The 13,163-nt window shown below is 44.1% G+C and overlaps 1 protein-coding gene across 1 annotated transcript in view; it reads left to right on the top strand.

Moving 5' to 3' along the window:
• Nucleotides 1-6,384: 6,384 nt before the first annotated feature.
• ANOS1 (anosmin 1) overlaps nt 6,385-13,163 on the top strand; it is a 133,800-nt gene continuing 127,021 nt past the window's right edge. The window contains exon 1 of the mRNA XM_060273484.2: nt 6,385-6,479. Coding sequence (XP_060129467.1) covers nt 6,456-6,479 — 24 coding nt within the window. The 5' untranslated portion in view covers nt 6,385-6,455. The remainder of the gene's footprint in view (nt 6,480-13,163) is intronic.

The following is a 13,163-nucleotide window of genomic DNA, read 5'->3' as shown; positions in this document are numbered from 1 at the left end:
TTTAGTACCCACACATTGGGGAGTGTTTAGATCTTGGTATAGTTTAGTCCATTACTGAGCAATTCCAATTAAGCCTGCTTGGATTTAGGGACTGGATTGCTATTAAATTCCTTGATACAAAACAGTGTGGGCTTTGAACGGTGAAGCATTCATGTTTCACCTGTTTCGTAACCATTATGCCCCCAGCACACTGCCACACAAGAAATGAGAATTGATGGCGTTGTGCATTATAGCAGGGAGCAAAGGCCAGCTGGTATAAAAATCCTCTGTTTGCTAAGAGGTTGGTCCCACTGTCAACACAAGCGGTGGCAAAATTATACACATACCCACTGGAGTCAATGGAGAGCTCTAGATAACTGCCCCTCATCATATCCCTCTTTGCTTCCCAAAACCACAATGGAGAAAAAGATTACAACTATCTTAGCAGCAAATCACCGCACACCATCTTATATAAAACCTTAAATAACTTAGAACCAGACTATCCAAAGATAGGCATGAGCAATCTGCTGATGAGGTCTTCAAGGTTGTGACACAAGCTATGGAACTATGGTTAGCAGCCACTTAAGAGAGGGCCTTTTCTGCAGTGTCACCCTTCCCTTTGAGACTCGGTACCAGTGGTTGGCCAGGTTGGGCGCATGATAGGGGCCCCAGGGATTCAGAAACCTCTCACTGAACTGACATGAGTGCATTGCCACTCAAGTGCTTTCATTGCTGAGCTCCTGGATAGCCCTGATACCTGCTTGTATCACAGGCATCCAAGATGACACCCATCATTTTATACTGATGAGGAAACAGGAAACACATAGCAAGAGAAAATTCCAGCTTAGTCCAAACATAAGCAGCAAGGACGGCGTCACTAGGTGACAACAATATTTGCAACAAATATGCAACAATATTTTATGCAAATAGCCGTCATTTCATCTCTAATCCTCGCTATCCATTTCTCTTGGTCTTTACAGTCCTTCCTCCAAATATGGTTGAGTCAGCTGATGACTCTGGGCTTGGAAGGCCCATTCCATAAAAACACCATGTCCATGGATGCATTTTACCAAAGTTACCATGGAAACATCCCGAGGAGCCTTGTGACATGAAATTTATGCTATTTAAGCATAAAGCTTATGAACTTTAATGGTAAAATTTAAGGCCAACCAAATGCTTTGGGTCAATTATTAAAAACAGCCCTCTATCATAAACAAACAGCATTTATGTGAACTTGTAATATTAAAACATGCTGTTTGTTATTTTGAGGGCCTTGGTCTCTGATCCTTCTGCAGCAAGTAATAGCTAAAAGACTTGTTTCCAATTTCAGTTAATGTTTTTCATAAGCTTTCCATTTGAACACTGTTTCCTGTGTTGTTAAGGGACGGAATCAGAGGACTCCCCCCACAAGTTCACAGGACCATGATTCCCCCTCACATGGTGCAGGATCTTGATGTGGATCATCCATTAGTGTGGCCCTACATGATTCACCTGGGAATGGGGTCATGACAGGGGCCTCTCCTGTTGATAGCAGGTGTTCCTTCAAGTATTTGGACTTATGGTTGTTTAGGGCTTTATATGTCATCACCAACATCTTGAATTGGGTTAGGAAACATATAGGTAACCAGGGCAAATCCCTCAGGAACAGTGTTATATGGTGCTGTGGTCTAACCCACGGAGCTGCTTGGGCTTGCCGATCGGAAGGTTGGTGGTTCAAATCCGCATGACATGTTGAGCTCCTGTTGCTCTTGTCCCAGCTTCTGCCAACCTAGCAGTTTGAAAGCACACCAGTGAAAGCAGATAAATAGGTACTACCAGTGCTTTTTTCCTTTAAAATGTTTAGGGGTACTCTCATTTTCCTACTCATATTGAAATACTGCCCCTCAATGAGGCCAGACATAGATTCACAAAATGTTTAGGGGTATGCGTACCCTTGTGTACCCCCCCCCCCAAAGCACTGGGTACCACTGCAGCGGGAAGGAAAATGGCGTTTCTATGCGCTCTGGCTTCCGTCATGGCATTCCATTGCACCAGAAGTAGTTTAGTCATGCTGGCCATATGACCCGGAAAGCTGTCTGTGGACAAACGCCGGCTCCCACGGCCTGAAAGCGAGATGAGCACTGCAATCCCATAGTCGCCTTTGACTGGACTTAACCATCCAGCGGCCCTTTGCCTTTTACTAGTTAACACCCTGCAGACATATTCTTCACTAGCTGCAGTTTCTGAACTGTCTTCAAGCACAGGTCCACAAAGAGCTCATTATAGTAATCAATTCTGGATATTATCAGAGCGTACATTACAGTGGCAACGCAATCTGTGCCCATGAACAGCTGTAGCTGGCGCAGCCGCCTAAGTAAGCAAACTAAGAAAAATGTCACACCTAGGTAACAATGTACCAGGCTTAGAAGTGAATGTGTAATATATTGTGACAGCGTTTTTATTTCTTCCTCATTAACCACGTAGATACGTCTGTGGGAGACAGGGTAAATAATCAGTGGTAGTCCCTGCTGTTCTAATTAGTCAATAACAAAATAAGACACACAGTTCTTCGTAACATTATTCTTCAGCTGTTGGTTAAACAGGATTCGTTCTGTGACATTGGCTAATGGAACAATCTGTACAGACAAATGCCCCCAAATCCCGGAGATTTGGTTTGTACTCTGAATAATATAAAAATGATCTGAATAATCTATTGCTGAACTCTAAAGCAGAGATCATACCTTGTACTGGTTGGAAGTACGCTAAGCATATTTATAACTGCATACGGTTAAAACAGAATGTTCCAAAATCTCCCCAGACACTTCAGAATTAATTGCAGCTGGAGGTTTGAATGGAGCTGACTTTCCTTTTCTAATGCACAGCTCAGCATCAAAAGGTGGCAGGATGCTAAGTTTATCCCTCATTTATCTTTCTGTCCTGGCTGTCTTTCTGTGGTAGCCGTGTCCCCCCCCCCCAAATGTAACAACTGTGAGGCAGAAAGTACACAATGTTGCTGATAAAAATAACTGGAATTTCTGGGTTATTGAAAACAAGGCTGAAAACAAGGCAATTTTTTCACCAGGTTGAGTCATGCCTGATAAATGTGAAGACTAATTCTCAGATTTTAAAAACAATCCCAACTATTTCAAGCCTGGAGGGAGCCTCTTACAAATAAAAATGCATTTAACGCCTGCTAAAGAAGGTCAGCACCAGGACATAAGATTTCTTTATGGTTAGGAAGGGCTAAGTTTCTTGCTGTCTAATGCTACACATACACACCAGGCATGCCTACTCTAGGGGGCCGAGGTGTCCCTAGATATTTGTTTGAAGGGAGCCTGGTCCTCTCAAAGTTGAAGGGGCCAGGTGTGGGTAGCAGCTTCAGAGGAGGAGGGAGAGTTAGAAGGCTGGACCCACCGCCAACAATGCAGGCATGAACAGACCCAGACTCTACCCACAACCATGGGAGACCACACTTGCAAACTCAGTCTTCTTGCTTGGGATGGGAACTCTGCTAATGACAGGCCCCAATCCTTTAAAAGTAGAGCAGGAGAGGTGTGTCAAGTTTTGCATCTCTGCTTGTGTCTAGCTATGTACCCTAGACTCTGTGTGCCCTTTGAACCTTGTGAGCTGTATCCTGAGCTGATGCAAAGATCAGGTGCTGCATTCTTCAATAAAACATTTGAGATTTCCCAATCTGAGAATTCAAGGGTGGTAGCCAGGACACCTTCCTCACATGCTTTCGGAAAGTTTGTACATTCGTTCTCCCCACTTAAAATAATAATGAATGAAATATTTTTAAAGCTGAAAAACTGAAAGGGGATGAGTTCAATTAGTGTTCACGGGGGGGGGGGGGGACATCCATATTAAAGCTCCACCATGTTGTAAACATGGGGCCCAGGTGGCGCTGTGGTTAAACCACTGAGCCTAGGGCTTGCTGATCCCTGTGACAGGGTGAGCTCCCGTTGCTTGGTCCCAGCTCCTGCCAACCTAGCAGTTCGAAAGCACGTCAAAATGCAAGTAGATAAATAGGAACCGCTACAGCGGGAAGGTAAACGGCGTTTCCATGTGCTGCTCTGGTTTGCCAGAAGCGGCTTTGTCATGCTGGCCACATGACCTGGAAGCTATACGCCGGCTCCCTCGGACAATAATGCGAGATGAGCGCGCAACCCCAGAGTCGGTCACGACTGGACCTAATGGTCAGGGGTCCCTTTACCTTTACCTTTATGTTGTAAACCAGGCATAGGCAACCTTGGCTCTCCAGATGTTTTGGAACTACAACTCCCATGATCCCTGACCACTGGCCCTGTTGGCTAGGGAGCATGGGAGTTGTAGTTCCAAAACATCCGGAGAGCCAAGGTTTTGCCTATGCCTTCTGTAAACACAACAGCTGTTGTTTCTTTAAAGCTCTCATCTTGCAATAGTAGAAATAGATCTGTTTGCAAAGTAGAGAAACTGCCGCTGTCACTCTCACAGGGGAGCCTCTGTATACATTCCACATTGCCAAGGGTGTGTGGGCATATGTTTCACATGACATGTGGCACCAGGAAACAGCAAACACAGGAACTGGTTGTGAGGATCTCTCCTATGCTACCAAGTCCTTGAGACTTTTGGATTTTAAGAAATGCCATTTTTAACCAAAACAGCAGTTATGACGTACTTCAAGTTATTGCACTGATTTAAAGAGGAAGCCTGGCTGCACCCCAAATGGGTCAGCAACAGCTGCACATAATCATCTCTCGTGTTACAAACCAGAATGAGTCGATGTTAGGAAAGGATAAAAATTCTGCAAATTGTTGCTGGGCTACGTTAATGTACAAGAGCAATGACCTCTCACATTAAAGGCTGAGCTTTCAGAGTTCTCTTTCAATGCAAATATAATCCTGTAATAAAAAGCAATGCCAAATGCGAAATGGTCAAAGAAAGGAGTGATTGGGAAATTCAAGGTTATTCTTGATGAGAGAGGAAAGCAGAAAGATACAATAAGATGGGCTGTTAGCATGTTGCTGCTTGCAGCTCAAAACAGAGACTGATATTTTTTTCCTACCTTGATAAACTGTTAGAATAGGTCAGTCAGCTGCTCCCTGTAGTACCACCAGGAGCTTAAATGTCAGTGATTAAGCGTTTCCATGGAGACCTATCCGAGTTCCACAAATGGCCCATTATTTACGCCCACACTTCTCAGGATAAGTGATAATGACAGTGTGTTTTGTTGTGCCCTGTGATATCTGAAGCTGGTGGTGCAGATGGACTATGAAATGCAATATCAGAGGACAGGGCCAGCTCTCTCAAAAGCAAAGCAAGCCTGCTGTTTGATTTGTGGTTCCCTGAAAAGGTGGCCATGTTTGTAGCTGTCGATTTCTCAGATAGGCAGGGATGAATCACAGCCACAGAGCATTAGGACACACACACACACACACACACACACACACACACACACACAACACTGTCTCAAAACAAAGTGGTGATGACGCATCTGCTGCATGGCTTGTAGGCTGCAAATACATAGGACAGGGGTTGCCAACAGGGCACCCATGGGTGAAATTGTGCTCTTGATGTCTTCCTTTGGCACCTACAAAGCCTCTGAGCCCCCTTCACTTTTCCCTTAGTCATGAAGTCGTGAGGGATGTTATCCTTTTCTCCCTCGAAAAATATGTTGAACTGATGGAGGAAGTGGGGAAGATGACACTCTGGAACCCTGAACAGGAGCATTCCATGTGCAGCAGGTTTCAAAGATAGTTTAGAGCAGGCATCCCCAAACTTCGGCCCTCCAGATGTTTTGGACTACAATTCCCATCTTCCCCGACCACTGGTCCTCTTAGCTAGGGATCATGGGAGTTGTAGGCCAAAACATCTGGAGGGCTGCAGTTTGGGGATGCCTGGTTTAGAGTGAGACAGGTATGCTGCAACAGTGACATTTGCTTTTAAACTGCCATTGTATAACCAGATAAACACCTCAGAATTGCAGCCCAAACAAGCATACTATGTGCTTGGGGCAGGAGATGTGGAGAATATTTACAGTTCTTCCCTAACTTCAACTATAGCAATTGGCAGTTCTTTTTTGTGGTTTTCAGTTTAGCCTTTAAATCCAGATCTATCTTTCTCTTTCTTTCTTTCTTTCTTTCTTTCTTTCTTTCTTTCTTTCTTTCTTTCTTTCTTTCTTTTTTACCTCACAGCTTGGCTAGAGTCGTGTTCTCTGATTCAATTCCTAGAATGGGCACTCTGTATGCTGGCATTTCTGGGAACGATATCTCCCTGCGATAAACTCTGATTTTGTGTTCTGCTTAAGTGAAATCCTTCCAGGAAGCCTCTCTTAACTCTCAGAAGATCTGTCCATCAAACATTCACGACCCTTTCGTATATCTGATCTGCTGAAGTTGTTTGTTTATAGTGCCGGAAGAGAGAGAAACCTCGCAGGTGAAGGCAGCCCCCTCTGAATGTAGTCATATTGAGTTCGTCTCATCCAGAAGGCCAGATGCAATCAATGCTACCCTTGGCATATGTGCTGCGGGATCATCTTCAAGGTATGTGGGCTCATTTTAATCTGATCTTGAACGAGTGCCAGGCAGAGTTGCTCTCAAAACAGTTGTTAAATTAATTACTTTTCCACTGCCTGTAAGATGAACCTGATCATAGGTGTAACAAGGTTAACATTACCGTTGGTTGATAAGGTAGGTAGGAGGAATGAGCTCAACTAGTTCCCTAGCTCAAGGGCGATGTACTAATAATCTATGGGCAGGATAATGGCCTAGGTGCCATCTTCTCTACCCAATTTGTCCTGAAGCATGGGGTACCTGGCGGCAAGCCCCAGGGGTGTGTGTGCACGCAATCCCATGGCAAATGCTATTGCATAATCTGGCAAGCCAATGAGTCCAAAGTCTAGCCAGGCCAGGTTTCCACCTCTGCAGCTGGGGAAACCCAGACAGATGGGCGGGGTATAAATAATAAATTATTATTATTATTATTATTATTATTTTCTAGGGGTCAGGGCACCTGGAGGTCAGCACTACACAAGCACAATCCCGATGAGATCTCAGGACCATCCAAGCTGTGGTCCAACCACTGTGGGAAGGTGATCAGAAACAGCACCTCTGCTCTGCTTCCCTTTTGTACTTGGCATTATTATTATACCCCACCCATCTGGCTGGGTTTCTGCAGCCACTCTGGGCTGCTCCCAACAGAACATTAAAAACACTATAAAAGATCAAACATTAAAGACTTCCCTAAACAGGGCTGCCTTCAGATGTCTTCTAAAAGTCAGATAGTTGTTTATTTCCTTGACATCTGATGGGACGGCGTTCCACAGAGTGGGCGCCACTACTGAGAAGGCCCTCTGCCTGGTTCCCTGTAGCTTCACTTCTCGCAGTGAGGAAACTGCCAGAAGGCCCTCAGAGCTGGACCTCAGTGTCCGGGCTGAACGATGGGGGTGGAGACACTCCTTCAGGTATACTGGACTGAGGCATACTGATTGCAGCATCTGGCCTTGACAAGGCATGTGACCCTCACCTGTTCTGAGTCTTTTTCCAGCTGAGGACTCACAACCTCCTCTCAGAGCTAGCAAGCCCCACCTGGCCAGCTAAGGAGCTGGGCTGTGGGCCCTTAGCTGCTTCAGCTTCCTAGAACTTACCTCCCACTGCTCCCTATGCCTCAGTGCCCACCGTGTTCATGGAGACAGGTGCCCCTATGGCTCTGGTGATGGGTCCTGCTGCTCTGGTTCCTAGGCATTGACCCCTACCTCCTTGCCATCCCCCATCACCCTGTGAGTGCTTCCTGCTACACCAACCTCTCCTTCCCCATCCCCTGCTTATCCTGGTGTGTAGTCCTGGCTACACTTCTTGCTGGAATCCTCTTCCTCTTCCCCGTCGTCCTGACAATTCATGACATTGAGGGGGCCCTGACATGACATCATGTGATGTCCGGACATTGCCCGTGTGGTGTTGCGCAATGTCATGAGGAGCCAGGTGGCATGAATGCAATATATGCCATGGTATAATATGAAGAAGTAAGGGGGGGGGAGTTACAGAGTCATAAATCTCAGGTATTTTCGTCGCTATGGTAAGAGTTTGAATTCCTGCTGTGAAAGAAGCAATGGCAAGGAGACTGAAGAACAATAGCAAGTCTGTTTTCTGAGAGCAAATGTCTAGCACCTGGCTGAACTACGGTTCTTGGACTTGCTTCTGAGAAGCAGAAGAGCAACACCTGAGTGAAAATTAAGTTGACTGAGGCCATCCTCTAAAACTAAGGGAAAATGCAGCTTGGTCAAAGCTTCTAATTCACCACTGGCAAACGCTTTACAGTAGGAGCTTGAAGTAATGGAAGCAGCTTGCATTACATCAACACAATGTAAGATCAGAGCCCTATTAACAGGAGACATGTCTGACTGATCTTGATGGAGGTGACTTCCTTAGGTTTGGTGTTGAGGTGAAACTTTAAATTTGCTTCTTCTGAGTGTCAGGGATTTAGCAATGAGACTTTGGCATTCTAACTGATTCCGTGACCCTCGAATGGTTAGCGTCCAACTACTCAGCGGGACAAGTTACACAAGACTGAGCAGTAGCGGGTCTGTGATGCCCTTAGATGTCTGGGGCTGACATTGAGCAAGCTGTGACCAAGCCTGATCACAGGACAGCAAAGAATACACTCAGACCTATCCAGAAACAACAGAGGAACATAACCAAGCTTCTATCATAATTCAATTTTGCATTTCTGTACAGAAAAATAACCCAGTTTTAGCAGCAGGCAAAGTGCCTAGGAGTGTATTGGTTGTTTTTCTTCATTAAAGGCTATTTATCTTCAGTATTGATTGGACAGGATAATAACAAGACAGACAGACGTGAGTGATACAAGAAAGATGTTTCCCCTCTTGAGAAAATGCTTGATACGGAAGGGCCATTAATATATTTCTGATATCTCTGCCTCTTTGATATGAGGAGCTGTCCAATAGCAGGGTCCTTTTTACAAGCTGCTAATTTTCTGCCTTTGAAACCTTAAGTGCTGTAATTTTTCTTTCCTCTAATGATTTTTGAAAAAAGACCATGGCTTCTTACAGGACTGGTAAATACTCATGCATCTCTGTGTGCTTGACTGTAATGATGGGACTGTTAAAAATATTGAAATTTTGCTGATTGCTTTAGAGAACACGCAGAGCTTTTTTGGGAGGGGACGATAAGAAAAGGAAATACAGTCATGCCTCGGTTTAAGTACAGTTCGGTTTGAGTACTTTCAGTTTAAGTACTCAGTGGACCCGTCTGGAACGGATTAATCCACTTTCCATTACTTTCAATGGGAAAGTTCGCTTCAGGTTAAGTACGCTTCAGTTTAAGTACTCCGCGGAACGGATTAATCCACTTTCCATTACTTACAATGGGAAAGTTCGCTTCAGGTTAAGTACGCTTCAGGTTAAGTACAGACTTCCGGAACCAATTGTATACTTAAACCGAGGTACCACTGTAAATACAAAGCAGCTGTGACACTGCCTTGAAAAATAAATATGTGAGTGCCCATTAAATGATTAGTGTACTTGCATATTGATGAGAAGGCTGTTGTCAATTTGATCAATCTTACTTTCTCATTTTCAGTGTCTTTCAGACACCCTGTAACATCAAACTTGAGTTGTGCGAGTGTGAAATAGATTTTTCATGTAATTTTGTTTTAGCACATGCAAAAATGAGAGAAGTTATACGAATGAATAAGAGTAACATGGGGAAATGTCTCTCACTTTTATTCAAATGCAGGTTCCAAGTCGAAGGCACAGGAGATCATCTCATTACAGCCAAATACAACTCTTCCCATATTTATTTTAGCCATTGCACAAGAATGCTGAATTACCAATCATTACTCAGAATCTGGGTCCAAGCCAGCTAACAAGCAAAACAATCAGCAAGCCCTAAAAATCTTTACAGTGGTACCTTGACTTACGAAGACGATCTGTTCCGCGGCCGTCTTTGTAAGTCGAAGTCTTCGGTTGTCGAAGCGCCCGTTCTGTGCATGTGCTGACCGCGCACGCCGCTTCTGCACAGGTGCAGAATGTGCGCGGGGCGAAAAGACTTCTAGGGTTGTCGACTTCGGAAGTCAAAACCTTCGCAAGTTGAGTCGTTTGGATGTCGAGGTATGTCTGTAATTTTTTTCCATGTTGGCTGAAGGTATCCAGTTAGTTTACAGAACTGATAAAGTACAGGCAGGGAAGGTCTTGCTGCAAGGCCCAGCCTACATCAATGAGCTCCCTCCCAGTAGTGGTGGACTTACCTGAGGGTAACAGCAGCATCTGCAGCAGGCATCAGCACTCTTTTAATCTGGAAGCTTCCATTTTAAGTCTGGAAGCTTCCATTTTTAGATTTCACAATACCTTGGAAAGAATCTGTGTCAGGGCCATTGTGAGGAATTAAAATGGTGGCTCTCTGACCCACACTGGGTACTACTCAGAGTTGATTTGGGGGGGGGGGTTACACATAGAATACTGAAACAATATGAAAGCATGACATTGTCTTACTCCAAAAAATTCACTGTCTCCATAAACCATTTTCAGGTTCTTGAAAGAAGATAGAAATTCAAAAAATAAATAGGCTTCTGAAAGGTCCACCTTATGGCCTTGTGAGTGGGAAGTTTCCTCCTTCCATGGTTAACACCACCCTGGTTCAATGCAAGGATTGCTGGCAAAAGAGCAAGAGTATTGGGGAAGGAGCTGAGAAGGGTCAAAAGGGGAGACACCTTGATCATGACACCTTGATCATGGACAGATATCCTTCCTACCTTATTGTGAAGGTGTTCTGTGTCAGTGACATATAAGAGTTACAAAGTTCTTCTTGGGTCTAGGTTTGTGGGACAGTTGCAGTCGCACACTTTGCTTTATGTGTGTGTGCGCAACTATGATTTGTCTTGACTAGCATCAAACTGCAGCTTGAGTTATTTTTTATCTGGCTGCTTCCCACCATTCATCCGCCAGAGGAGTGTTATAAAAAAAGTCATTGTTTTTTGGAGGAAGCTACGTAGGAATATTGTGAACAGCTGCAGGAAATTTAATAGGAGCTTGGGGGTGACAGTCATGGAACTTCGTTCTGTGAAGTGACCGAGGCTGAACACAGACAGATAAATGTAATGCTTCACTGGAAATGTTTTCCATATGCAGACTCTTGCCTTTTCTTTTTTGAAGTAAACACGTTCATAACTTGTCCATCACTGCAAGATGAGTAAAGCTTTTGAAAGGGTATGAAGTAGATCAATGATACAATATCAGGATTTGAATCCAAACTGTACCACACAGTGTCCTCACATCCATCAATCCATTTAGTCACCCACTTGCAGGTTTCTACTCCGCTCTCGACAAAAATTGATGCTGTACTTTATCTTGCAGTTTTAAGATGCCGGTGAATTGTTCTTCTGTCTTCACCTTACCGTTTTCTTAGCTCTGCTCCCTGTGGCCATTTCATCACATGGCAGCTGACTCTACTATTTCTCATGCTGAACTATTGGTGTGCATTTTATAAACTAGATTTGGCTTCAGATTTGTACTAACACGACAAGCCACAGTTGGACTTAAATCATAGTTTAATCATGAAGATGCCTCTCTGCTGTTGCATGGGTTCTTACATGAAACACCCCACCCCATTCCTGTACTGCTCAGCTCTGGGCCTCTGTTGGATGACATTGGGTTCTACTATACTGTGAGAGAGTGAGGAAATCTACCACTTTATGAATGCCATGCATTATTTCATACCTCTCTGTCATGTCCCACCCCCTCTTGCCATTTTCCTAAACTCAAACGCCTCAAATGTTCAAACCATTCCTCCAAGGGGAGTTGCTTCAGCCCCTTGGCCATTTTGGTTTCCCTTTTCTGAACTCTTCTAGAGCACAGCAGGGCATCCAAGCGGGCAGGACAGGGCACTAGGATTCTTGTTCCCTGCCACAAGTAGTGAGTACAATGGTGTGTGGAATGTAAGTATGGTCCTCTGTGCAGATGTCTGGTGGACAGCCTTAGCATAATCAGACCCTTCAAGTGTCCTTATTTTCCAGGGACTGTTCCGGATTTACAGAAGCCTTTCCGGTTTCTGATTTGATCCCAGAATGTCCCACTTTTCCTTAAGGTGCCCCTATTTTCATCGGACAAATGTTGGAGGGTATGGAGTTATGTGACCCCTGAGCCAAGGAGATAAGTAACTATAGAATCTTTAGAAGATATATGAAGGCAGCCCTGTATAGGGAAGCTTTTTTTAAAAAAAGTTTAATGTTTTATTATTTTAATACATAAACAGTGGTACCTCGGTTTAAGTACACAATTGGTTACGGAAGTCTGTATTTAACCTGAAGCGTACTTAACCTGAAGCGAACTTTCCCATTGAAAGTAATGGAAAATGGATTAATCTGTTCCAGACGGGTCTGCAGAGTACTCAACCTGAAGCGTACTTAAACCGAAGTATGAGTGTAATTGGTTCTGGAAGTCCGTACTTAAACTGAAGCGTACTTAACCTGAAGTGAACTTTCCCATTGAAAGTAATGGGAAGTGGATTAATCCGTTCCAGACGGGTCCGCGGAGTACTTAAACTGAAAGTACTCAAACCGAAGCATACTTAAACCAAGGTATGACTGTATTGGAAGCTGCCCAGAGTGGCTGGGGCATTATATTCTTCTTCTTGTTCATCTTATTATGGAATAGGTTATCCTTATTTTTATTGGAGAAATGTTGGAAGGTAATAATGGACCAGGAGTGGCAGTGCTTTTAGGCTTCCATGAGGGCTCTAGAATGAATCAAATTACAAAGTGTATTCAATGACTCAATTAGGCTAGAGGTTAGGCAGTTTTTAAAAATGGCATTTGAGTCTTCCGGAGCTCCCAGCCTGGTGTGCATACCTGATGTGAGTACCTCATCATCCATTTAAATCGTGGTCAGCAAAGTTTTGCTGTGTGTGCTACACTTCTTTTCACATTCTGCCAGGTCAATATGGGGGCTTCTGGAGTCAAGAGGCTAGTGGCATATTTAACATGATTATGAGTCTGAGGTTCTAAATAACAGTGCTGTTTATCTGGATAATTATTTTTAAAATGTGCTCAGGTTTTTTGCTCAGTCTGTGGTGATGACCCAGTTCAGGAATGGGCTTCAGGAAACAATCCTGCAACCATTAGATAGTTGACACTTTTAATGGAAATCCAGATACTGATAACTGCAAGTGAAATGGAGTATAGATTGTAATATTTTTGAGTGGGGGGAAACAGAC

The sequence above is a fragment of the Zootoca vivipara genome, chromosome 4, assembly GCF_965207765.1.
Source record: "Zootoca vivipara chromosome 4, rZooViv2.hap1.1, whole genome shotgun sequence".
Lineage (NCBI taxonomy): Eukaryota > Metazoa > Chordata > Lepidosauria > Squamata > Lacertidae > Zootoca > Zootoca vivipara.
Note: the sequence above shows the minus strand (reverse complement) of the source record. Positions and strands in the feature narration are given on the sequence as shown.